This window comes from Triticum urartu, chromosome 7A (genome assembly GCF_056163025.1).
Source record: "Triticum urartu cultivar PI428250 chromosome 7A, HENAU_Tu73, whole genome shotgun sequence".
Classification (NCBI taxonomy): Eukaryota; Viridiplantae; Streptophyta; class Magnoliopsida; order Poales; family Poaceae; genus Triticum; species Triticum urartu.
In genome coordinates this window covers 45098316-45123889 of record NC_141879.1, presented here as the reverse complement: position 1 = coordinate 45123889, position 25574 = coordinate 45098316, and the positions used below count along the sequence as shown (strand labels likewise).

The 25574-nt window shown below is 42.4% G+C and overlaps 2 protein-coding genes across 7 annotated transcripts; one reads left to right on the top strand and one right to left on the bottom strand.

Annotated features, from left to right (window-relative positions):
- Positions 1-2975: 2975 nt before the first annotated feature.
- On the top strand, positions 2976-8182 carry LOC125522056 (uncharacterized). 3 transcript variants are annotated; one of them, XM_087534929.1, is made up of 6 exons: positions 2976-3135; positions 3221-3401; positions 4050-5319; positions 5526-5679; positions 5757-5818; positions 7718-8182. In XM_087534929.1, the coding sequence occupies exons 3-5, from the start codon at positions 4099-4101 to the stop codon at positions 5780-5782; spliced, it is 1401 nt and encodes a 466-aa protein (XP_087391055.1). In that variant the 5' UTR covers positions 2976-3135; positions 3221-3401; positions 4050-4098; the 3' UTR covers positions 5783-5818; positions 7718-8182. The 3 variants fall into 3 exon arrangements, with proteins under 3 accessions (XP_087391055.1, XP_087391056.1, XP_048543085.2); XM_087534930.1 differs by having other exon boundaries at positions 2977-3135; positions 3230-3401; positions 4053-5319; XM_048687128.2 differs by having other exon boundaries at positions 2978-3135; positions 3230-3401.
- A 5808-nt stretch (positions 8183-13990) lies between these two features.
- LOC125525729 (protein argonaute MEL1-like) lies at positions 13991-25261 on the bottom strand. 4 transcript variants are annotated; one of them, XM_048690732.2, is made up of 24 exons: positions 24902-25261; positions 23429-23521; positions 22948-23068; positions 22678-22871; positions 22443-22586; positions 21989-22122; positions 21070-21179; positions 20859-20965; positions 20610-20748; positions 20427-20543; positions 18549-18650; positions 18408-18470; positions 18107-18226; positions 17488-17656; positions 17287-17411; positions 17083-17205; positions 16810-16952; positions 16655-16717; positions 16513-16576; positions 16283-16433; positions 15668-15738; positions 15480-15574; positions 15361-15392; positions 13991-14515 (listed from the first exon to the last, which is right to left on the bottom strand). In XM_048690732.2, the coding sequence occupies exons 2-24, from the start codon at positions 23434-23436 to the stop codon at positions 14346-14348; spliced, it is 2565 nt and encodes an 854-aa protein (XP_048546689.2). In that variant the 5' UTR covers positions 23437-23521; positions 24902-25261; the 3' UTR covers positions 13991-14345. The 4 variants fall into 4 exon arrangements, 3 of the variants coding, with proteins under 3 accessions (XP_048546689.2, XP_087392075.1, XP_048546690.2); XM_087535949.1 differs by having other exon boundaries at positions 16837-16952; XM_048690733.2 differs by having other exon boundaries at positions 22948-23065.
- Between the last annotated feature and the right edge of the window lie 313 nt (positions 25262-25574).

Below are 25574 nucleotides of genomic sequence, written 5' to 3'. Positions count from 1 at the left end.
GCATGATTACCGGGTTTTGCACTTCTCCCTTCGTGGCACCGGCGCCGACTCTACTACGGGTTACTTGACTAACTCTGTTGTGATAGAATCACCTACATGATCATCCCCGCGTGAATCTTGAACTTCTTCGAGTCGGACTGACCTCCCATTAGCCTTTCGACTGAGAAACTCTTTCTCAAGGAAAACTCCATGTTGAGCGACAAGCACTTTGCCCTCTTCACACTTGTAGAAGTAATATCCCAAGGTTTCCCTCGGATATCCCATAACTAGCACTTGTCCGACTTGGGTGTGCGCTTGTCCGACTAGAGTCACTTGACATATGCCTCACAACCCCAAATCTTAAAAAAAAAAGATAAAATGTGACTCTTCGCAGTCCATATCTCATACGGTGTCTTATCTACGGACTTTGATGGTACCCTGTTTAGTGTGAAAGCTACAGTTTATAGAGCGTATCCCCAAAATTACAAGGGTAAATCTGACTGACTCATCATTGACCGAAGCATGTCTAACGGAGTCTAATTCCTAAAGGTAAATTAAGTTGCATAGTGTCGATGGCTAATGCAGCAACTCTTATTCCAAAGGTGTATGTCAACTTCTCCTCTTGTGACATTCCTAGTTCTTCTTAGCCCCGACATCGAATTGCATATGTGAACAACTGATCCAATATCATATACCCAAGACATACTAGAATCATCAGCAAGATAAAATGTCTATAACATATCCAATAAGTGTACCTGAAGAAGAATTCACACTTCCAGTCTTCTTGCCCTTCTCGCCAAGCCACTTGTTGCGGTTCCTTTTCTAGTGATCGGGTTCCTTGCAATGAAAGCAAACGGTCCCCTTGTCTGGTCCTATCTAGGGTGTAGCGGTGCCAGTTGGAGTTGCCTCCTTCTCCTTCTCCTTTGTCTCGGCGTTTTTTGGACCGGATCTTCTTGAACTTAGTTGAGTTCCGCACCATCAACATTTGATGATGCGTGACTTTCTTGATATCCTGCTCTGCCACTTTTAGCATCACATGCAATTCAGTGAGCTTCTTCTCCATGACATGCATATGGCAGTTCGAGATGAGCATCGCTTAGCTACCTGGAAGAGAACCTAGAATTGTATCCATGGACAACTCGTCCCCAAGTGGGAAGCCTAACTGATCCAAAGTTCTCATGTACCCGATCATCTTGATCACATGCAGGCTCAGTGGATCACCCTCTTTCAGCTTACAATCCATCAAGGATTGCCAAATATTGAACCTTTCGGTCCTAGCCTGGATTTGAAACATACTCTTGAGGTTCTCGATCATATTGAAACCCTCTATATTTTTGGACAACTGCTGTAGATCAGGCTCCATACAAATCAGCATGAGATAGAGGATTTCGTTTGATTCATCAATGAGTTTCCGATGGGCGGTCCTGGTTGTGGCAGTAATATTCTCGGTAGGTTCCTCTAGAACATGTTCATTTTTATCATGCCTGAGAACAATTCTAAGATTTCTATACTAGGTGGTAAAGTTTGTTCCATTCAATTTATCTTTTTTCAAGATTGATTCAATGCAAAACTAGCTTGAGCAGGTGTTGACATTGATCTACAACAGAAATATGCAAAACACTAAGACATGTATTGATGAAGAGTAATTCACATTAACATTATAATAAGAACATTACTCCCACTAAAATCAACATCCCTCTGTTGATACTTGGCGATTCAAGATCCAAGATCAACATGTCAACTACTGAGCTTTTGCATCACTACTAGAAGACTAGATTACTCGGTTAGGAACACTTGCTAATCGTATCTCTATAAGACTCTTGTTTGTTGGGGACATCTCATCCCACACCAACTTCCATGACTCGAGGCCCAAAACTGTTTTGATAGCCACAACAAGTTAACCAATGCTTCGCTCGTAAGTGTCCAACACGAACATGGAGAATTAGTATCACCCTAGTTTTATAGTCCCGCCACTAAAAATACTTAACATGTGATGTTGCAGCAATTGGGAGACAATTTTACTTGACATTCTATGAGGGATCATCCTACTTCAAACATCACAGGCAATTTATACATGTGTGGTATGGTATTGCTCCTTAGTAACGCATGGTGATCTCCATCTCCACGTCTGCTGCCTGCCCATGATGATCTCCCATCTCCATGCATGGTTGTCCTTGTGGTGATCTTCATCTCCACACCACGACATCAACTGCCAAGTGCTGCATAAGATACTACGCTATTACAAACTAATAGTTATTGAAAGTAAATTACATCATAAGACTTCTCATGTTAACACGCAAGTCATTATAATTCAATAATGGGACAACCTATTGCTCTTGTCCACTATTCCACTTCACCTGCTTCATTTCCACGCTCCAACTCCTCCCTCATGTCCTCGCTTCAGCCAACAACATCGATGCCAACATTTCCTGTAAGAATGTTTTGTTCGACCAAATATGTCACATACTCCAGTTCACATAACTTGCAATTGTGCTGCCATTTTGCAAGACAAGGATGAGAAGCATACATGACATAGGACAAGATTCAAGATTCTTTGCAAATAATCAAGGAATAGAAACTAGAATACACTTAGACCATGCTTGGGCATCTGTAGAACACCCATCCGTTGTGGACGTTGGAGCCAGAGATGTAGTGCTTGACCGGCTACCCATAATATGGGCACTGCATAACGGGGATCAACGAGCCACGCCGGCGGTGAGCAGAGCAGGAGCAGCTCGGCGAGGACACATGTCGACGAAGAGAGGTACGCTCTTCAACGAGGGCCGGCGACGGTGACGAGCAATGGGGATTTGGCTGAATTTTGGGGGGAGGGTTGACGTAGTTAGGCAATTTTGTGTGTCAAAAAGTGGCACGAAGGTAACACGCTATTCTCTAAATATATGCAATGATCAAAGTGACTTTGTTCATTGCACAAGACATTTCACTGCAGACTAGAATTATAGATGCGCCCTTGAATTTGACCGATATGCGAGATGCGACCCGGTAAGACACGGGAAACGCCCCGTCTCCATCGCGGCTCCAGGGGACGTAGCGTAGCAGCAGGGCCAGGCGCGAGGAGCCGCCGCCGCGCCGCGCCGCCGGCCGCCCCCGCGCACGCCCGCACCTCCCGGCGCCGCCTCCTACCAGCGACTCAAGGTAGATTCCGCATCTCGGCGCCACCCCGTTTGAGGGTTTCGATTGTCCTATTTTTTTCCCCCACCCCTCACGGGCCGCGCGCTAGGGTTTGCAGGTTAGGACGGCGCCGGCATTGCGGCAAGGGTTGGCCGAGACGGAGCCCTCGCCCCTCACCTGAACTGCCCGCACGGCGAGATCAAGCGCCCCTGCCGAACTCGCTCATCGCTGGCTCTCCCTGCGCCCCCCCTTGCCTCGCCGCCTCCCACATAGGCCTCTCCCAGATCGAGGTACCGCAAATATCTCTTGCTAATCCACTTGCCCCTTGATGGGCGCCTTCCTGATTTGGTGCTAATTGTTTTCCCTTCGATTGTGCATAGTTTGTGACTACAGAAATGATATATGTGATGAGTTGACACATAGCACCAATGCGCAAATTCTGCAAGCCTGTTCCTGTTTATTTTTTGTATGGCACAGCCTGATTTTGCGTGTATTTTGTTCCTACTCGTTCCCTATGACGATTGATGAGTAGTTGAGTTCTGTAGTTTTGTATGGATCGTAACGGTGCCTACATTGTCCTGTCCACAGCTTATTTGTGATCTGTTACTGCTAGTACAGCAAAGGCTGCACGTTGTCCACTTCTTGAATGGTTTAGTTGTTGGAGACATGTGTACAATGTAGTTTCGGTGATCCTCTTCGTAGCTTATTTTGTGATCAATCTGCTAATTGTGCAAGGCAGTACAAAGGTCCTTTTTCTTGAATGTTGTAACCTGATAATCTGAGTTGTTGACATGTATATGTTGCAGTTCAATAGGTGATAACCTGATAATCTTTTTCATTTGACATGCAAACATGAATGCCGTTTATAAGTTTCCGCTGATGCCTTGATGAGCTTTAAACTTTAATGCCCTTTTGCATGATTCATGTGTTTATTGCAGTAGGGCAGTGCACTGACTTTGTGAAGGTTCCTGGAAATACTTGTTTCAAATGGCTCAGCAAGCGGATGGCATTTATGATGTGCCGGACGGGCCTCCTTTGATGACTATCAACTTGAAGCTGAGCAGCGAAAATTCCTTTTCAGAAATGCACCGCTCCTACGCAAGCCAGATGGAGCGCCTACGGAAACATCTCAAAAAGAAGTTTAAGACCCTCGTGAAGGGCAAGAGGAAGTTTCATCTCACCCCAGATGGGTTAGCTGTTTTCACGGTTGCATTTACTGATGGTGAAAGGACTGTCAGGGCGATCATTGAAGGAAGGCATATGTGGGTGAGAGGATTCGAAACTACAGATGGACAGGTGTATGAGTTCAAGGAGAAGAACCAGGGACATGAAACAAAGAAGTATATCAAAGGGTCAATTTTACTTTCCCATGGAGGAGGGTATCCCACGCTACTACGTGAAGGCCCTCCACTTGAAAACTTTCAAGTGGGCTATCCTGCTCTAAAAGATATGCTTGATCAGCTATCTCATTTTGATCCAACCAAGTCTTCTGTCAAGTCTCTGCGTGCAATGGCGGCACTGATAATACACACTGCTGAGAGCATAAAGAACAACTTCATCTGCTTAATTGTTCTGAAATCGCTCGATCCAAAGCTGGGTGCAAGGAAGCAAGAGTTGACAGATCTGGGAAATGGATACATCCGTAGCTGGGCAAAGATATCAAAACTAATCCTGAGATATCTTCACATTTCAACCAAGGTTTGGGATGTAAATGAACAGAAGAAGGTTAAAAATGAAGAGTTCTATAAAGTTCCGTGCTGGACGAATGATCCCAAGGATGTGCTCAACCATATCATATTCATAAAAAGTGATGAATATCTGGATAATGTTCTGCATGTACAAGATGGCCAAACACGAACCCTACCAGATGTGCTTCAAGCTTCTATAGGTGTGGTTGTCATGGGAGGGGTGAACCTCGCCTTAGAGTATGCAACGGATATTCCCTGTGTTGCTCAGGTGCTACTGCAAGCAACTTCGTTGTCCTCACATGTCCAGGTCATCGAAGGAGAGTTCCCCATCTACACAAAGGGACACTTAGATTTGTGTACACTGCATCTGAATTTGAAGAAAATGGAAGGACAGCAAGAGGAAGTGGTTAAGTTAACACTAACAGTGAGTGCTTTGCGACAGGCGACTGCAGATGCAAACCAAGTCCATGATGAGGGTATGTACTGTAAAATGACTAGAGAATGTGTTGAGGACAGCGAGGTACTCCCTCCCTTCTATTCTCTTTGATGTTTAAGAGTTGCGCACAGTCATTACCACATTAAATTTGTCTCTTTCTTTCTATTTATTTATTTATTTATTACTCTAAAAGCACCCGCGATTAGCGGACAGTGAAAAAGGTTGACTAAAATCTATGAAATAAACAACCTTTATGTTGAATTGTCAGCTAATACTTTTCTTAAATATAGATGAGCACCGCACAACTGGAGCTATATTCAGAAAACAGAGAATTATTCGATAAACTTGTAGACGAAAGAGTTGCGGAATCTCAAGCAGAGTACCCAACGATGGATCCAATGCTGCTGCTATGCAGTAAGAAAGAGTCGCCACTAAACTTACAAGGTAAGACTGTAAAACAATGTATTTGCATCTTGTAGTGTCAATAAAACTTATTAACTGTGCTGATTTCCATGTTCCAGACATTGGTGTTGGGCTGGTGTGCTGATACTACCATGAAAAGCAGCTGAGTTCCAGGCCATTGGTAATTCTTGGAGCCCTTGCTTTGTTGATTTGTCGCCTATGCATGTGTGTGCAGCTGCCTGCCCTTGCTTTGTTGGTTTGTCGCCTATGCATGTGTGCGCAGCTGCCTGAGTGTGGCTCTGTCTTGGTAAATTTTGTATCTGTGGCTCTGTGTGTACTTAATTTGCGGTTGCATGTGTTGCTTCACACGAACATTGGGAAGTTATGATACTTTTCTTATGGTGTTTCCCTTTTAGTTGTGATGGGTACGAGCAGAATTGAACTTGTGCCTGCCTGGAGGCGTAGTGAAAGCTGCAGTTCAGATCACCATTTTTCGGTCAACCTATACTTCTTTTGTTTGTGTATTTTTTGAATTTTCTAAAACATATGTGCCTTCTGTTAATACTGTCTGTTGCGTCCTACTATCTCATGTTGTGTGCCCTGACACCATTTCTAGTGTCATCGTCATCTGGTGCTATATTAGGAGAAAAATGGAAACAGCAACTACCTCTGCTTTTATGTTGTTGGTTGGTCTTGATGATTGTCAAACATCATATTGATAAACCAAAAGGTTGTGTTTTCAATCCCTTCTGAAGTACTGAAGATAAAAAAGTTTTGGTGGTGTTTTATTGTCTGTTGCCTACGTTACACTAGCGGAGTTAACACATATTGTTGCATGCTCCGCCAGTGTGGCCAGTTGGCCATCATGAAACTTCAAGTTGTTGGTGTGTAACTTCGAATTTGATTTCTTCTATACTGTATATGCGTGTGCTTTGTGCTGACAACTGGTCTTGTGTTTATTGAAAACTTTTTTCTGATCATCGGAAATCTAAGAATGATGGGAATTTGAAGTTCATTTTTAACGGACTTCTCCCTTTATCATGTAAACACCCTTGACCTATGTTAATTTAGTCCGGTTAGTTATGTCTCAGTTGATCAGACTGATTATGTGCATGTGATCAGTTTGTTGGCATACTCTTTTCAAGAGAAAATGGGTTTTCTACGATTGAATATCAATTTTATTGTTTACAGAGCATCATGTACACAGGCACAGAAGTAAGACTAATCTTCATATTGAAAAGGAAAAATGGATGTTATAGATGAGGCCTATCTAGCTTCTTTCATATAGCTGAAGTTTTTTTTTTCTCTTGTAGACAAATCATTTGCCGCTCTTCAATTAAGCAAGACTTTCCACTTATTTGCGTCCCTGCTTCAGTAAATTGCTAATATGCATGTAGTTTGACCATTTACTTATGTATGGGTCATGCATTACTGAATTAGGTACCGCAGCATAAGCTAGCCCATGGCATTTTAGCAAATTCATTATGTGTGATATCTGTTGAGCTTTCTATAAGCAACCATTTGCAGCCAGCAGCAAAAATGCAGTACTTCTTACAGTATGAGTTTGCAATAGAGTCTTTATGTAGCAGCAAATCTCGATTTTTTGTCCTTTGTGCTTTTGATCCTGATGGTTTTTGGCATAGCAATGTTTGTTTACCATCTTGATGCTTATTTGAATCCGTTACAAGTCGCTACTGTACTTGGATTCCCCAGAGCCCCAGATTTATGGAACCAGACTGAATTCTGGATTGGATTGTGGTGCAGAATGTACTAGCATAAGACAGCCCCACTGAGAATCATATAACCACATTCTGTTCAACTTGTTAAATGCATATTTCTTCTGTCCGTGCATTCCCTGCTCAGGGCACACATTCATTTGTGTGGCTGAGTTAGATAAACGGCCAAATATCTCTGCAGTTACCTGGTATATGGATTGATACAACTAGGTTTGTGCTCATGAAAAAATCTTCCTCTTGAGGTCTCCAGCTACTCAAGATCATTTTGATGCCTTTGCTCTTTGAACTTGAACTGTGGTCATTCTGTCAGATACTTATGAGCATGTACATTTTTCTTGGTGCAGGCAATTAGATAATGTAAGCTGAAAGAACGAGTATTCCTGAAAGATGATGAGTGCGAAGAAGTGGTCCAGGGGATTTTATTCTCTTGAGAGGATAAATTAGACAATCGTTGCATTTCTTGAATGCCTTGGAAGAACATAGGCCACTGAAAAATCTTGAGTTCTTCAGAGACATGTCTTGGAAAAGATTATGCAACTACTCTCCTGGAAATTTTCTATATGGAGGAGACGTGGAAAAATTAACTGGTGCAGTCTTGGTGACGAGAACTCAACGTTCTTGTATGTTGCTGTAAATTGCCAAGCGAGGAGAAATAAATGAGGTTGCTGGTACATAATGCATCAAGCGCTTTCATATTTAGCAAAAGTTACAAATTGCCACTGTCTCGGGAACCTGTCGGGCTCTCCCCCGCACCGACTACCAACAGTAAATGTCAGTCACCTGTGTCAGTCTCGGTGGTCTATCCGATACAGTCTCTTGGAAGGAGATTGTTAAAAGCGCTCAGGTCCTGATGGATTTACATATGATTTCTTCAAAAACAAGCTAATGTTAAAGAAAGAGGATCTGATATCCCCTCTTTAGAGAGTTCCATGCAAACAAGTTCAACCTAAGGAGGTGTTTGTTTCGGCGAAATCATATTTGCCCGTCACCTGTTTACGCCGTAAAGGAAAAACGTTGCTCGTGTTTGTTTACTCCACGACGTAAACGTATCCCTCTGTAAGCGGGTCCGGCCGCCCACCCCTCACCGGTAAGGTCGCGGTATCCTGCCCCACGAGCCCCCTCCTCCCCGCACGACCCCTTCATGCTCTTCCGCCGCCGCCTCCCCAATCTCCTTCGAGTTCGGCGCCGGCGCCTCCCCCATCCCCTTCGAGCCCCCCTTCGTCTCCCTCGCAACAACTGCCTTGCCCAACCGGTCATAGTCAACTCCTTCGCCATCAGCCATGGTTGCCTGACGAACAGGAAGAGTTTCAAATCGGAGCAGCCGGCGGCGCTTGAGATCGGATGCGGATGGCAGCGGCGCAGCGCACATGCTCGGGGACAGCCAGTGGTGCAGCGCACAAGATCCGAGCGGCTTGCAGGCTTGATTTCGGAGGCGGCCGGCGGCGTTTGAGATCTTGGCGGCAGGGGCCGAGCAAGAGCAGGCCATCTACGGGAATGATGGTGGCCGGCGGCATTTGAGATCTTGAGCGGCTGGGGCCGAGCAAGAGCAGGCCATCTACGGGGACGATGGTGGCCGGCGAGCAGCAGGAGCGGCTGGGGCCGAGCAAGAGCAGGCCATCTACGGGGACGATGGTGGCCGGCGAGCAGCAGGCGGGCCGAGCAAGAACAGGCCGACGTCAACAGATCCTTCATTGTTTTCACACCAAAGATTGAATGTTTCCTGAGACCGATTTCTTTAGTGCACAGCCTGATGAAACACAAGTCATGACAAACAGACTCCAGCTTCTGATTTGGGTCCTCATTGATATGATTCAATCATGGTTTATAAGGGCTGCTCAATTGTTGAGAACTTTGTTCTGGCTTCTGAATTAGTGCGGTCTGCAGATAAAGAGGAAACCAATGACTGCTAAAACTGGACTTTCAAAAGGCGTTTGACACAGTGCTTTGGGATTGCCTCTTCCAGCTATGCAGCACCGGAATTTCCCTACGGATTGGATCAAATGGGGTCAGTGTATGTTACAGTCAGGGCAGGCTCAGGTCCTTATCAGCGGTATGGCAGGTGAACCCATTTCCTTCCTGGAGGGGTTAGACAGCGTGATTCCCTGTGGCCCTACCTTTTTTATTCTGGCCGGCAATGTCCTTCAGAGGATGACTACCTCAGGCACCCGTTCCATAGCAGTAACGGGCTAGCGGCAATGGCCCACTTTCAGTTTACACAGTAAGCTGATGACACAGTCCTACTGCCACACGGTTCGGTTGATCAGGCTAGAAGGGTTAAGCAAATCCTGCAGGCCTTCTTGGACTTTTCTGGTCTCAGTACTAATTGTCATAAGAGCACCTTATTATTCATATCAACAGTGAGGAGGCTGCTGAAATTGCAAGTGTTTTAGAGTGCCCCATCAGCTCACTGCCTTGCACTTATCCTGGCCTCCCACTATATAAGCAAGACTCCGCAGGCCGCGACATCTTCTCCAACCAGTGATACAGAAGATTGATAAGAGACTAGCTGGATGGATGATGCCATGATGATCAATGCACTCTTTCAGCAATCCCAAGTTACTACAGACGAAAACATCAGCAAGGTCAACAAATTAAGACGCTCCTTTCTCTGGTAGAACAAGAAGAGAACTCACGGCCGACAGTGTTATCACCTGGGAATATGTTATCACACCTAAAGAATCTGGGGAATTAGGATTCCGAGATCTGCTTGCTCATAGCACCGCTGTCCTCTGCAATTTGCCAGCATGCTCCTCCATGGCAACACTATCCCGTGGCATAATTGGCTCTTATCTGTCTATGGGACCTGTCTGTTCAGTCCTTTGAAGCATAGAAATGACACGGCCATCTGGGCAACCTTCAAGTCAGTACTCCTGCTGGTACAAGATGCGACTAAGTGTTGTACCATTCCCGATTTTCCCTGTCATCTTCATGTATGCGCAAGATCAGTACTGCTGGGTTAATCACAGGTCACTTCCAGCGGCTGGGAGCCTAAACTGAGACCTACTCGATCTGCTACAGGCTACAGCCTCTCCGAATTGCTGCAGATTCTGGAAAATTTTCTTGTGATTGAAGGCCGCGATGCTGGTAGTTTAGAAACTACAAACTACTTTTATTAGATGCTAACTTTCAGAAGAGTATCCTGAAGTTGCTACTTTCACCTGGCATCCCATAATATGATGACGAAAGGGTTGGTGCCAAAGATGCATGGTGCAATATTTGTCCAGGTGTTGAATCCATTGAGCATATTACGTTGAGGTGCAGATTGATGCAAAACAATTTGTCAGCATTTGAATCTTCAGCAGCCAGCTGCACGAGCCACATCTCTACTGCAATTCGTCCAGGGCCAACACCTCCAAGCATGGCCGCTCGTCTCCGCGGCCTGTGCTGCTGAACTATGGCACAGCCCTAATGAAATGGTTTTCAACAGTCAGCATTTCTCTGCATGGACATGCTGTTCCAAAGAGAAGCTGACTCTGTAGCACTTCTTCTACGGGCAGAAAATTTGGGCGCCGCACAGTTGCCTATGTTTGCCTTATTCCTTCGGTTTCTTTCTTCTTTCTTCCTTCGTTCATTTGTTGCCGTTGTCTTCGTTTCTGTTCTGTCCCCAGTTTGCTGGACTGTTTGGTCCATGCGGTCTCTGTAACACTAGGCCTTTTTGCCTCTCATGGCTGGCGATCTTGCTCTCTTCGGCGAGCTCGAGAGTGGTGATCAACGGGTGTGCGGGAGAGAAGTTCATGCATGCGTGTGGGCTGCGGCAAGGGGAATCCCTCTCCCCAATGTTGTTCGTTATTGCGATGGATGTTTTGACAGCGATTGTGGTGAAGGCTCATGACTCTCAAGTCCTAAGTAAGATGAACTGCTGCAGCCCATTGCAACGTCTATCTCTTTATGCGGACGATGTGGTGATGTTTATCAAACCCTCAAGGACAGGCATTAGATTGGTGGAGGAGGTCCTGCAGATCTTTGGTGAAGCTTCTGGACTCAAAATCAACTTTGCGAAATCCTCGGCCATTCTGATCAGGGCCGAGGAGGGATATGAAGAACTAGTAAGAAGTGCAATGCCCTGGAAGATTGACCGGTTCCCGTGCAAATACTTAGGTTTGCAGCTGAGTATCAAGCAATTAAAGAGGTCTGAATGGCAACCGATGGTGGACGCTGCAATCAAAATTTTGCCGGGCTGGCAAAGGGGAATGATCACTAGACCGGGCAGGCTCATACTGGTCAACCAAGTGATGCGTGCAAGACCCACACACCACCTGATTGTTTCGGAAGCACCTAAGTGGGCATTGGACAAGGTAGACAAGGGTTGCAGAGCCTTCTTCTGGGCGGGCTTGGAGGAAGTCAGCGCAGGCAAGTGCGTGGTATCTTGGCAGAGAGTATGCAAACCAAAATACCTTGGAGGACTAGGAGTGATGGACTTGGGCAAACACGGCCTTGCGCTTCGCTTGCGGTGGGAATGGTTAAGAAGAACAGATAGCTCACGGCCGTGGCAGGGACTCAACTTGACGCCAGATCGAAATTTACAGCAGGCGTTCAACAGTTTAGTCAAGTGGAAGCTAGGAGATGGAGCTCAGATTCTGTTCTGGAAGGACAGATGGATCAATGGTGCATGCATTGCGGAGGTGGCACCCTTGATCGTGCTCAAAGTCAAGACCCAAGTGAGGAACAGAAGAGTGGTGCAGGAGGGTTTGCTATCCCATGCTTGGACTATGGATATCACAGGTGAGATGTCCACAGATGAATTGGCACAATTCATCCGGCTATGGGAAGTGCTGATTGAGGTACATCCAATCCCGGATCAGGAGGATATGGCTGTTTGGGAGTGGTGTGTGGACCGAAAATACACAGCAGCCTCGGCATACAAAATGTTCTGTGAGGGAGGGATCCGGTTCCAGTCGTATAGAGGCATATGGAAGAGTTGGGCTCTGCTATCTTGCAAGATATTTATGTGGTTGGCAGTTCAGTACCGAGTCTGGACTTCGGATAGAAGACTCAGACATGGCCTGCAGGAGGAAACCTCACCGTGCTATTTTTGCGACCAAGAGGAAGATACGGTGGATCACTTGCTGCTGCAATGCGTGTTCGCGAGGCACGTGTGGTATCTATGCTTTGCTAAAGTTGGGGTGGAGCTGGCACTCTTACCCTCGGTGCAGTCCAGGCTGGAAGAGTGGTGGGAGACGATAAGGAAGCGGATTACCAAACCTAACAGGAAAGGTTTTGACTCCTTCGTCATGATGATCTGTTGGACACTTTGGAAGCAGCGAAATGCACGAGTATTCAGAAATGCGAATGTGAGGGATGCTCGGGGTACTATGGCAATCATCTTTCAAGAGTTGAAGTTGTGGGAATTGGCAGGAGGCTCGGGAGTGTCTACGTTTTGTGAGTAATCGACTTAGAGAGTGGGAGTGGAGTGGGTGTAGTGCATCGATGTGTGGTGCCGACCCCTTGTAACCTCTTGTAAATATTTTTCTGCCTTCTATAAAGCTAAGGTTTGCCATTGGCGTACTCTCACAAAAAAAAAAGAATATAAGGCAGAGATCTCCACCTTATTTTCAAAAGTAAAAGACAATATGAGGCAATTAGACAGTTTCATTATGCAGTTCCTTCTGAAATTTTTCTTGAGAGAGAATTTCTTCTGAAACTAGTATTACACTAATGTGGTATATTACTCCACGGAGTATGGACTACCTGTTAGCTGTTACCCGTAGCACATAGGTGGCTTTCAACACCTTCACGTTGAAATTTTTTGACTGAACCCTGTCATTCCTGGACTGAAATTACAAGCCCTTTCTTTTGCCTGTTCTTAGAGATGTGTAAAAGCTAGTATTTTGCACACTTGGTCCATACTGCACTACAAGATGAGATGAATGGCAATAAATTTCAAGGTTTCATCCTGTCAATTTGCCATGTGTGTTTGAAAAGGGAATGACATGTTACAGTTGTTTGAATTGGAGAATCATACATATCTTATGGAACTATATGTACCGCTCTTATTTTCTAGTATATGGTTGGTTGAAAATTCAATCCAATTTTTCTCATTACTGGCGATCCATTGTGTGGAAAGAAAGCATGACCGATGAAATAGCGCATGTCTATTATCTTTTTTTTTTGAAATTTTAGCATATCCCAACAATTTTTGTATTACATAATTTTGATCTATGTACTTGGGACAATGAGGTTTTACATGCTGAAAATTAACATTAATATACTTCTCCAAATTTCATAAGGAAAAAGCTAAATTTAAATTTGTTAACTATAAGGTTAACATCATGGAACTCAAAATTCCTAATTTCAAACATTACCGTTGAAGTCCTGAATTTTGAATGTTGTTAATCTAAAATTCTTCAAAACTGACAAATTCAAAAAAAATGAAAATAATAATAATTGAATTCTAAATGCTGAATTTTGTCATGATTGAAATATCGAAACATTATAGAACATTTGATTTTTGTGTTGTGAAAATTTAAAATTTTCTCTTTCAATCCTTTTCATGCATGTGCAACAACAAAAGTCCTTTCACCTTGATTGTTTAATGTAGTTGTCGCCGTAGTCCTATGACAGATTCCACCAGCTAAACTCACACTTGAAGAGTGCGGTCATCAACATGAGAACAACCAAAGCTTTTGTACATAATGAATGAAGATCTTACAATTGTCAAGAGTACATGTTACTTGCCGCTGGTCAAGGAAATTCAAATGTAATCCTCCAATATGGATGTAAATAAAAAAGGAAAGAAATTTTACTCAATAAAACTAGTTCCATTTAGAAGAACAAACCACTCTAGAGATAACGACAGGTACATGCACAACCGGTGATATCTGAATCTTCGTATCCAAAACTTTTGAGCCAACGTTAGCAAAATTTTGAGCCAGTGTTATCGGCCTCACAAGTCGCGACTCTGAATATACAAAAGGTGACCGAGGGCCAAGTTTCGGAGCAAAGACGATAATAGTTCGACCCACCACCTCGAATTCAGCAGTAAAACATGACCTCCGACACATTCTCGTGGATCTTTGGGACTTGTAGGAACTCAGGTAGTTCGTCACCTGGTGTTGTTTCCCTTATGCTTGAACCATCACCAAAATTGCCCTGGTAGCTCCGCCCCCGTGACGCAGCAAGATGCGCGTAGTACACCGGCGGAACTGCACAGTGATAATTATAAGTACGAATGAAGCTGCTTTCAAGTTTCAAAATCATGTGTTACACTAGTAGTAGGTTTTATGAGACACTAGGCAGACGTATATGCCATCCAGTCCTAAATTAAAACCTAACACACTTGTTTGTGAGGGTTGGGGCAAGCTTTCGCCCCATATCATTCTCATGTAACAAAGGCATACAACCATAATCATGGCGAGGTAGTCCATCAGCTTCAATTAGAACACTCGTGTATCCAATTAAGTTTTCGTTCAATATTCAAGTCACACGAATCATTTGTTGTTACTTAATTTTCCTTTGCTTTTCTAAGAAAAAATCCTGCCACTGTCACAGGTATCATTGGCGTATTAGCAGAGGGTGTCTGGTTAGCCCTGCAGTAGTAGTTCTTGACTGGAAACACCTAAGTAATAATTTTATAAGTAGGTCGTAACACTAAAAACTGGAAAAAGGAAACATACCACAAATACTCCAAGATTGTTAACCCACAAATCGGTGCCATGAAAAACATTATCACAGAAGCTCATAAAGCCAGTAGTATGCCATGAAACCCATGTGCATAACCTGACAATATAGATAAGCATGCATCCAATTGTTGGGTTATCAAAAAGGTTATGTCAACCCTCATTTGAGTTTCAATGACCTGAGCAGCACTATGAAAAATAATACAATTATTTCAGCGCATTATTTTTAGTCCAGTTTTCCATTAAATTACATGCCCCATCCATTATAAGGGATTTCCATTTGGCCTTTCTTGTAGGGTACCATCTCATGTGGCCTACAGCTACTAATCACACATAAATAGAGAAGAAATCATTGCAAGGAATGAACTTACCTATAGATACAGAACGTGTACAGCGAGCATAACTGCATTTGGAAAAGGTCAGAGTTAAACAAAGGTTAGAATCAAGTTGAGTACCTAAACAAACTCAATGAATAGAGATGTGAGCATACGTGTAGCACAGATTATATGTGATGGACTGGAGGGCACCAGCGGTAAAGCGGTTCTCATCGAACAGCACATGGTAGTGCGTGGGTCTGCAGCTCCCCTGAAAATGGCATTATATATTCACTTGATAGTTTATAAATATCCATCCATAAAACAAAACCATGAAGATACAACGGCACCAGATACTATATACCTCAGAAGCATGGCTAGTTAGGTAAAAATCAAACCCACAAGGGTCGCAGATTCCATAGTCGACAACGGTTCCTGCAATCTCAAAGGCATTATGTTTTCGCCGAAGAAAAATAAGGAAGTGAACACAAATGGTTAAAAAGGCAAACAACTTAGAAATTAACGGTTTGAAGAAGGTTGAACATGATGTGGTCACCAGTAGAAGATAAATACAAAAGAAGATAAATGCAGCTCAGTTTCAGTTCTGCTAAATTGATTCACCTGTAACCTTGTCTATGATCAGTTTGGCTATGCACTGCAGAATGCTGGAACCCCCAACCAAATTTAGTTTGGCTGGAAAAATTGCTGAACTGACCCAGCATGACAAAGATCACCCGTTACGTTGGCCGATTTTATTTTCATATCTATATCTATATTTTTGATTCTCAAGTCTATGCCCTTGCACAGTTTACATTCTTTTGTACCAACCGAAAATATCACTGATCCAGAGAGTACCAGAACTTTTATCAAATTACAAGCAATCAAGCAGCATCCTGAAGAAATTTAAATAAGATAAGCCAGATGCAACACTGAGTGGAGATTGGGAAACTAAAGTATAAAAACTGAACAGCACACTGACCAGGGAGGATTCCTTTGGGCTCAGGTTTCCTGATTCCTTTGGGTTCAGGTTTCCTGGTGGTCGGCAAAGGAAAGAGCCTTGTCTGGTGTCTTTTTTGGACAACCAGAAACGTAATTGGTGGAACATAATGCTCATCCAAAGAGATACATGCCTTGAAAAGGGAAACATATTATTGTGAATACAACAAGGTAATAAATTCAAAACTAGACAAATTAGGCTGAAGGTGTCACCTTTCGGATAGCATCTACTTCATGAAGCAGAACTGGGCTGAACTGGCTTTCGCTTACTCCATCTCTAAGCACAACAACGACCAGTCAAGAGGCTTGTCCAAGAGCACAAGACAACAGAAATATCATATTTTGGTAAACACACCTGTAGAAAATGATGCGTTCAGGCTTACGACGATTCTTCTGGTAGAAATTCAACAAAAGCTCCCTACAATGAACAAAAGGCACACCTCAGTTTCCACATCAATTATGTGAGGATTCAGAATGGACAAATCAAAAGCGCAGATCAAAGCATCCTTCTTTATCATGCTATCAGTTTTTACACACCCATTTGAATCTTGAGTAACCTGAAATAGATTTGTTATAATCTCCTGCTTTGGCTGTTGGGCGGAGATTACACATCTATACGTTGCAACTTCAGGCCAGTCCATCGATGCAACAACCTACAAGCATTTGTTAAATAGTGATAGTTGTGCTTTATGTATTGAACCAAAATATGCCGCTTAACATTGTATTCAAAATGCAGTGACAGTAAAACAAAAAGAATATTGTAACCAACATTAAGGTACTCACCGCCGAAACAGAAGATGAGTACACTCCTGGTGGGGGATGGCTGACATCAGCACCAAAAATAATTGTTGGAATATCTGACAAGAATGGCAATCCTTCCTGGAGAATTGCATTCCGTCCTCCGGCCTGTTGCAATGAATTTAGTAACTACCAACAATACAACATACAGTCAGACATGTGAAACAAGGGGTGTGGATACAAATATACCTTCACATTAATTTTAAGTGCAACATTTTCAAGGTATTCCACATTTACTTTTGCTTTCACATACTTTGGTAAGCAACATTGAGATACTATTCCAAGTTGTGTCTCGCAAATGCGCTTAATAGTACCTACAAAAATATGCAGCATACATCACAAGAAAAACAATTAAATCACAGAGCTTTTTACCAATAGTGATATACATACCATAGTGCCCTTTTTCTTCTGGCAAAACTACAATAAGCAATTGGAGCCGCTGGCAATTGCCCTCATCAGTGAATAGTTCCGAAATATAACTCAAAAGAGACTCCAAGGCGGATTGTATGTCCATAAAATTGCTTGATTGCTGGACTGCCAATGGCTTTCCTTCAAATACCTTAAGAGCGAAAAAAATGATCTATCTTAGTCAAATATCTGTGATAACCAGGTTGTAAAACATGTGCAAGCTGTGCAGATACACAGCCCCTCAAAATGTAGAAGCCTCACATTTTTTTAAGCACTAATGTTTAGTGTTTATAATCAAGGGACTAATTAAGCATTAAACACTAAAGTACATAAAGAACTCTCCGCTGGAAAATATTTCACGTGAAGCTAGCCACTCCTAATCTGTCAAGACCCTTCAGCCGTTGCCCTTTTCCGGTCCCCATTTCTTTTTTGTTGGTGACAATAAATTGGCGCACTTCAACTTTTCAATTACTAGCTAACTGTTCATGCATTGCTACCCCATATTCTTACTGCATGAGTTGTCTATAAGCTGTTGTGTTATCATAGTACCAAACTTTGTGGAGGTAGACTAGCATGAGAAGTCACTGAAAGAAGAACATACCATCCCAATTTTGTTACACATGTTAATCAATTCACTACAAAAATTATCCACCTCCAAAGCTGGTACTTTAGAAAAGTTCAAGCAAGCCCAGCGTTCCACCTTTCCTCCATCAATTATTTTCTGAAATAACAAAGAATCATACAGTCACCAAATATTGTCAATTGGACCAACACTATCCTGTTTTTAAAGAGAAAATTCATATATATGCCACTCCAAGACACTGCTGACAAAGTGTGTCTACAAAACATTAATAAAAGGTGCAGGAAACTAAAAACATGTATATTTGTAAATTTGACATCACCTTGTTAGCCATATTCCATTGTCCACCAATGGGCATAAAAATTTCTTCATTGCCATATTTCAACTGAAATGATGAAAAGGAAGCAAATCTTAGAACCAATAAAAATAGTAGTTAGAACATACAAGTATAGTGTGTGTATACCAAAGGGGCGGATAGAACAGATCCATAAAGCACTTTAGGAAATCCACTGGCCGAGAACTCCCCCTCTGTAAGCTCTTCAACATCAAAATTACCTCTCGCAGCCTGTGGAGAAAATCTCAGTAACAATAAGAGCAGCTCAAAATAAGATGCATATACAAGCTAAAATAGCACAGATGCCAGCAAATACAAATTTACACAAGCATATTAACATTGGTGGCTTTTTGGCCCAAAAATCAGAGCAACGATACACAAGAACTAGCAAGAAAAATTCTCCGGCGCATAGCTTGGGGCAGTTTTCTCCTTATTTCTATGGACTTCTATTACCACTCAAAGTTGTTTAATCTAATTTGGACGCTTATCTAGCTCTTTTCAATACCGGTGCATATCTGCATGTTCAGAGTTGAGATCCAACTAATCCATATCTGTCCATCACCTTTAAACTTTAAACGACTTCAACTTGAATACAACAAGTTACCAGACTCATGCAAACCTCCGTCCCAAAATAAGTGTCTCAACTTTAGTATAACTTTGTACTAACTTATTTTGAGACGGAGTCACGGAGGAGTACATGATAAGCTTGTTCACTATGTCACCAGAGATACAAATAACAGATTGCTTGCCGTTGACTAAGGTAGGGTCTAGCGGTGAGGAATGGCAGTGATTCAGTTGGGGTGGAAATATTTTGTACCGCAGTCTGACTGTTTGATCGTTTTTAATCTGGTTGAATGCATGGGTGGCCACTCACATATTTCAGTGTAACACGATGAAGAGTCTCCTTACGCTTTTAATTTCATGCACGCTGGATAGTTTTTGCTGAATATTTGTTTCTGTACGGATTGCCTATGTAGTAGGAATTGGACCATCGAATAAGGGAAGATACAAGTCTAATTGAAGTGTAGCGTGTTCTGAAATAGCAGGTCTACCGTACCTAATACAGGAAAGGTACACTAATTTTAATTCAAAGTGGACCATAGACGAAAAAAAACGTGAAGCAAAATGTTAGCATAGATGTTTCAGCTCAAATAGCATCACAAACTACGGGCCTGATTAATTTCCAAATCATTCTCAAACCCAAGTTGTCTTGGTGCTAATAATCTGTTATGAGGCTAACCAGTGGCGGAGCTACTAGCAAAAAGCTGGGCGGGCCAGGTTGCTAAACATGGCCCTAAACTTGAATCGCTGCATGCTCACTCGTCTTGTGTGTCTGTGGCCTGAGCAGTAGGCTTAGGTATAAATATTTTTTTGGAAAAGCTGGGCGGGCCACGGCCTTGTTTGGCCCTAACGTAGCTCCGCCGGTGAGGCTAACCACAATAACTAGTCTCCTGAAAATGGGGTTGCCCTTTCTGTTCTACAAGAAAGGCAAACATTGATGGACAAGTCAGGTGCAGCAATTTCCATCATGTTCCCTTTCAGTGTTGCTTTCGGTTGAATAGCAGGCATATTTAATACTATGTTAAACCTCATTTTATACTACAGGGCGAAATAGCCATTTGCTGCTAGCTTTCACTATAAATCACATTGATCATATGTGTTGCCAAGATGCCCATCAAGCAAATCAGCATCGCAATGCTTCTCACCTTGCAAAGCATGCAATGTCGTAGGCATCAGTGATAATAGCAAGTGCAATCAGCGACTTGATAAAGCACTTTGGGAAATATATGTACTTGTGCTACTGAAGCATCAATTGTTCAATCTATAAGCTCATCCTGGTAACACCCAGTACATGCATCGCAACTTGGTTCGCAAACATACACGCGACACCTCTTATGTGTCAATGCCACTGCCTAATGCATGGACCATGATGGAAAGCAACTGACCATTACATTATCTAGAGAGCAAGATTAACTCTTAGCAAACAACTGTGATTATAAAACATACCTTTAATATTCCGTTCAGCCTATTCTGAGGACGTTTGCAGGTTATTTTCAGCAACTTCGCTGCTTGTGTGGTACTAAGCTTTTGCCGGTATCTCTGCCCTTGCACAAGCTTGCAAACCTAGAAGTAAATTATGCATCAGAAGCTAAATCGTCATGGCAGATGTTGAGTTCAGTAAATTTCTACCTCCATGGGTAAATAAATCTGACGGCCAGAGACACCGCACTGCAGACTTGGCCAGTGAATATATTCCAATTTGCAATTATACCGACTCTGATAATAATCAACAACGGTGGTCATGATACCATCATCATCTACAGAAAACCTAAAAATAGAAAAAGGCACAAGATCATGTCATGTATGGAGAACTTATAAATAGGAAGTACGAGCTTGTTTTAGCTGATTTATTTGATGTGTGAGATAAGAAAAATGTACATGAGCTCTTTCACAGGGACAACACTAAGCCCTTTAATTCTGTACTTCATAGTTCTATCAGTATGATGGATAGTTTCAACTTGGACCCCTTTCAAAGCTCTTTCTATCTGCATATAGTGACCAAGTCATTACAAATTAAAATTCAAAAGCACTATTTATCTAATATTTGAATACCAACATAAATATTTATTTCTTTACTCAAGATTAATACCTTTGCATACTCTTTATGAGAGAAAGCCCGGTTGAAGTCAGTTCGGCCCAAAAATTCACCCACAAACTTGACCATGGAAATTGATTTATAAAAAGGTGCTACAGTTGTATCTGAATAGCAAAAACACATCCAAATCATTTTTTAGATAAATCATTAAAAATTAAGATCATACACAAGATTACAAATAGAAAACTGAATCCTAGGTCGTTTAGGAATAGGCTATTATGAAGTAAATCATTCAAATAAAGCACTGGAAAATTTGTTGGGTACGTAGTGTGTGTGAGTGGCCCAAGCATAAAAGCATCAAGAAGGAGAAGTGAATGAATCTAGATGATTGTACAAAATTCGCCACTGCATCATTGCAATCTGTGATGATCCTAATAGAATGGAAGGCGACAGAGCAAGATCCAAAGTGGCATGAGGCAATGTTTCCCCCGGTACAAAGGGAAATGGGTAATATACTACTCCCTCCGTCCCACAATATAAGACGTTTTTGCAAGTTGTTTTAGCTTGCAAAAACATCTTATATTGTGGGACGGAGGGAGTATAAAGCAAAATCTAGAAGGGCAGGTGCAGTGTTACACTGTGAGGTTCATGGTAAGGGGTTATAGCCAAATGTATGGGATTGAAAAGGATGGGATATTTGAATCTGTTACAAAGATGAGTACAGTAAGATCAACGATTTCTTATTGAGCTTGTTACAAGATCAAAATAAGAGATATCTATCACCTATCTTGAGGGGTGGGGGAGTTGGGTTGTGTGCGTGGATGATCCAAGTGGCCCATGTGCAACAAAGTATATCTATGTTTAGCATGCATCAAGAAAAAAGTGAATAAATCTAAAAACTTCCACCAAATTTGTCACATTGTAGGAAAGAGTTTGACTAATTTAGAACATAACATAAGTCTTCATAGAGTACCTATGGTCAAATCAAGACCATAATGTGACAAGCAAACTCCCTTGTAGCACCCCTGCCAAAGCTCGAGTCCCTCTTTAGTGTCTATTATAGGACCAAACTTAGTTGAAAACATTGCCCTTGGAGCATTGAGACAGCTGCAGTACGAATAAGTCACAAACAAATGAAAGCAAAAAAAAATCTCTATCATAGTCATAGCCATACCCCATGATGCATTGACTTGATCATTACAAAGAACAATGCGCCACTTTTTATTTATCATTTTGAATTTTGAGTTCTCTTTGATCTACGGTTTCTTCCATATTTAGGATGTTTGTAGCTTCGGTGGAATCCTACCCATTTCACATAAATTTCTTCTATCAAGACACTTGCTGGAATTTGATCTTGCACTCTCTACTTTAGGTGTTCAAAGTTGAGTAGAAACATAATACCGCAACTTAAGATGGTGAATTCTTACCTTGAAGATAATGCTCTCACGACAACATTAATTGCATGTAAAATATCCTGAGAAACATAACTTTGTTCTCCATTGTAATAGTCCTTCAACTCTTGCATTTTCAGTGACTTAGCCAAATGAATTGTGACACTATAACTAACACTCCTGTAAATTAAATCATGAAAGATATAGCTAGCAACTGAACAAAAAAAAGGAAATACGACATAGAAGTTATGTCAAAAGTTAATGTGCGGACCTCGACGCATCCTCACTAGCACCTTCATTCAGTTCGATGACATACTCTTTTTCATACTCAGATGGGAAAAGAGTGATTGTGTAGATATGCATGCCATCAAAAGCAATCACTTTATTTCCAAGACTCGTTTTCGTGAGTTCTTCTACTAATGCTCCTTTAATAGCTTTTGATTTTGTCTCGGGAGTCACAGAAAACTAAAACATCATTAGAATACGGATAGAAGATGTGCGCATTTCCGAAAGTAAAGACAGAATTGCCGAATTAACTCACCTTGTACATATTGATAATTGTTTCTGGGCAAAAATATGTGATGTAGCGATTCACTAGCACAACCACTTTACTTCCTATCAAGCAAAAGCCTGGGCGTTCCGCTCGTTTGATCATGTTGCTGCTAAATAAAGAGAAATTCAGATACACATCAATTAGGTGTTCGGTGTTCCATTATTTGGTAAGCTGAGATATAGTATTGCATAAAAGAATTAAATCAACAAGACAATGACTTGCAATGTCCTCCTAATAACTAAAATGTAAACATGGCTATTAAAGAATGTCCATTTATTCGTAAGAAAGTATGTAGGATGCTGAAACATTAGGATTTAAAATTAACATTCTACTGGATACATAGACACAGTTTCTTCTATTTCGTCTAATCTACTTCTTTAGGAAAGAAATGATAATGGAATCAATAGCAGAGAACTTGCAAGTTAGAAAAAGAAAATTCACGCTGATGAATACCATAATACTAACTTACTCATTCATGATGGAGCCCTACAGATGAATTTGTTCCCTTCCTGCGGGCCTAAGATAGGTTAAGCAATTGTATTTTCCAAATAGTTGACTATTTCTGCATACAAACAAAAATAATTAAAAAAGCCTTGGTCAATCTGAAAACATACAGCTAGAAGTAAAGCCATGTGACAAGTACAAGCATTTATTATTTAGTATAAATCAATTTACATGCATTCACATGAGCGAAAGCATCGTTGAACATGGCTGGCCAGAATATGAGCACCCTCACTAACATCACCTGCTTTGTTAATTCTCATACATTGGTATGAGCATCATCATAAACAAATTTCATCATGATTGCCAAACAAAATTATACAGATAGACCATCTACTGTTGTCCAGCAAAAGTTGTAAACAATGTACTCCTACGACCATTCTCAATAAACACGTTCTCCGATAAAAAACTTAATAAACTAGAAAATATTAATTTCATATCTACTTTCAGGACCAACTTGGAGACAAATACATGTCACAAGAGCAGAAAAATAATCCTCACAATCAAAACAGAAATTACAACCTACAGCTAGAGCTTTTGGTTTCGCAATCTTGCATTATGAATGATGAAAGCACCAGGTTATGTAAAATGTGCCAGTGTTAAACCATCAGCTGTCAATAACAGTTCCCTTATTAGCACAGTTAAGAGAAACCAGGTCCTGTGTAGAGACTTTCTACACTTTTTTGGTCAGTTGGTCATGCCAATGGCACCTGCCAAAAAGAATCATGGTGGAGCCATTTTGTAGAAATGGAAAAATATTTAAACGTAGGGATTCTTTCTAATTCTACCACTTTGCTCAACAAATGGGGTTGCTGATTGACAATAATAGTACTAGTATTTAGTACACACTGCTGCAGAACCTGAAAGTTGTCCTTTTGCATAGTTACTCAATATATGGATGAGATGTATTTCTTTGCCAGGGTCATGAATGCGTCTAAATAAAACAGCTATTCATAAGGAGATACAAACATGTACGTGTTCCAGTCTTTAACAAATATATGCTTAAACAAAATTTTGTTGGGAGTTCGGACTCCTACTGAAGATTCAGTCTTTCTGTCCTAATTCTTCTAGTATATCATTAACTTGCGCTTTTATGTTTTGCAATCATCTGGCTTATTTCAGCAAGTGTTCATGTCATGCTTGACTAGGCAAGTGGAAACTAACTATCTCTCCACGCCTTCCAACAACAAAGGCTTGGACTTTGAAATACCAATGAAACAGCACATCGGAGTTCGTTTCAGAAACAAGATAACTGAGCAGAGCCCGAGGCATTGTCCACACTCCACAGACCAAACACAACGACAGAAAAAACAAAGCATTCATGAGAGAACTGTAGATGTAGTACATCAGTTCCCTGCCGCAACGCGTATTTCCCATGATATCGTAACTCCTGCACCTGAGATCCGCACATAATTAACAAAAGGAAGGAGAAAAAGGCAACCTTTTGTCAACCTCCGGAGGACGGAGGGGGTGGCCGCCGGTGGAGCCGGGGCAGGGACGGAGGAGGTGGGGGCGGGTGCGGGTGGTGCAGGGCCGGAGGAGGCGGCTGGAGGCTTGGAGCTCGGGCCGGAGGAGGTGGAGGCGGGAGGCCGGTGGAGCTCGGGAGGAGGGGGCAGAGGGGCGCGGGGGTGGGCGATGCTGGCGGAGATGCACCGGGTGTGGAGCGGGAGGTCGATCACGGCCAGAGAGGGGCGGTGGAGGCCGGAGCTTGTCGGGGAGAGGGGCGGCCGCTAGCCGGGAGAGGGGAGAGGCGCGGTGGCCGTGGCAGAGGAGGAGGGGGCAGTTCAGCGGGAAGGCTATATCTCGCTTATAGCGAGCATACCTTCCGTCTCGCTAAAGCTTCCCCCGACGTCTTAAACTGGGCTGGCCTGTTTCGATTGTTCTTTTTTTCGATCGCTGGCTAGGTCGATCGCTCGCCGTAGCTTCCTGTTTGATCAGCTTTCCGCCAAGTCCCAGTCGATTTTTTATTCGTGAGATCTTACACCAAGATCCGTGCAATTTAGTTTTAGATTTTCTTTTTCCTCTTTACATGTTATATTATTTGACTAAGACTTGGTAAAATCTCGGTCGACTAAGACCTTGCCACACCCTTATTTGATTTTGTTTTTTTAATT

Excerpts from the sequence above, each read along its gene's own strand:
- LOC125522056 (XM_087534929.1), top strand. The coding sequence starts at position 4,099 with ATGGCTCAGCAAGCGGATGGCATTTATGATGTGCCGGACGGGCCTCCT. Across the intron at positions 5,320-5,525 it reads AATGTGTTGAGGACAGCGAG|ATGAGCACCGCACAACTGGA; the intron begins GTACTCCCTCCC and ends TCTTAAATATAG. Across the intron at positions 5,680-5,756 it reads GTCGCCACTAAACTTACAAG|ACATTGGTGTTGGGCTGGTG; the intron begins GTAAGACTGTAA and ends TCCATGTTCCAG.
- LOC125525729 (XM_048690732.2), bottom strand. Across the intron at positions 17,657-18,106 it reads TGTGTAACAAAATTGGGATG|GTATTTGAAGGAAAGCCATT; the intron begins GTATGTTCTTCT and ends TTCGCTCTTAAG. Across the intron at positions 15,739-16,282 it reads GCCCAAAGGAATCCTCCCTG|GAACCGTTGTCGACTATGGA; the intron begins GTCAGTGTGCTG and ends TTGAGATTGCAG.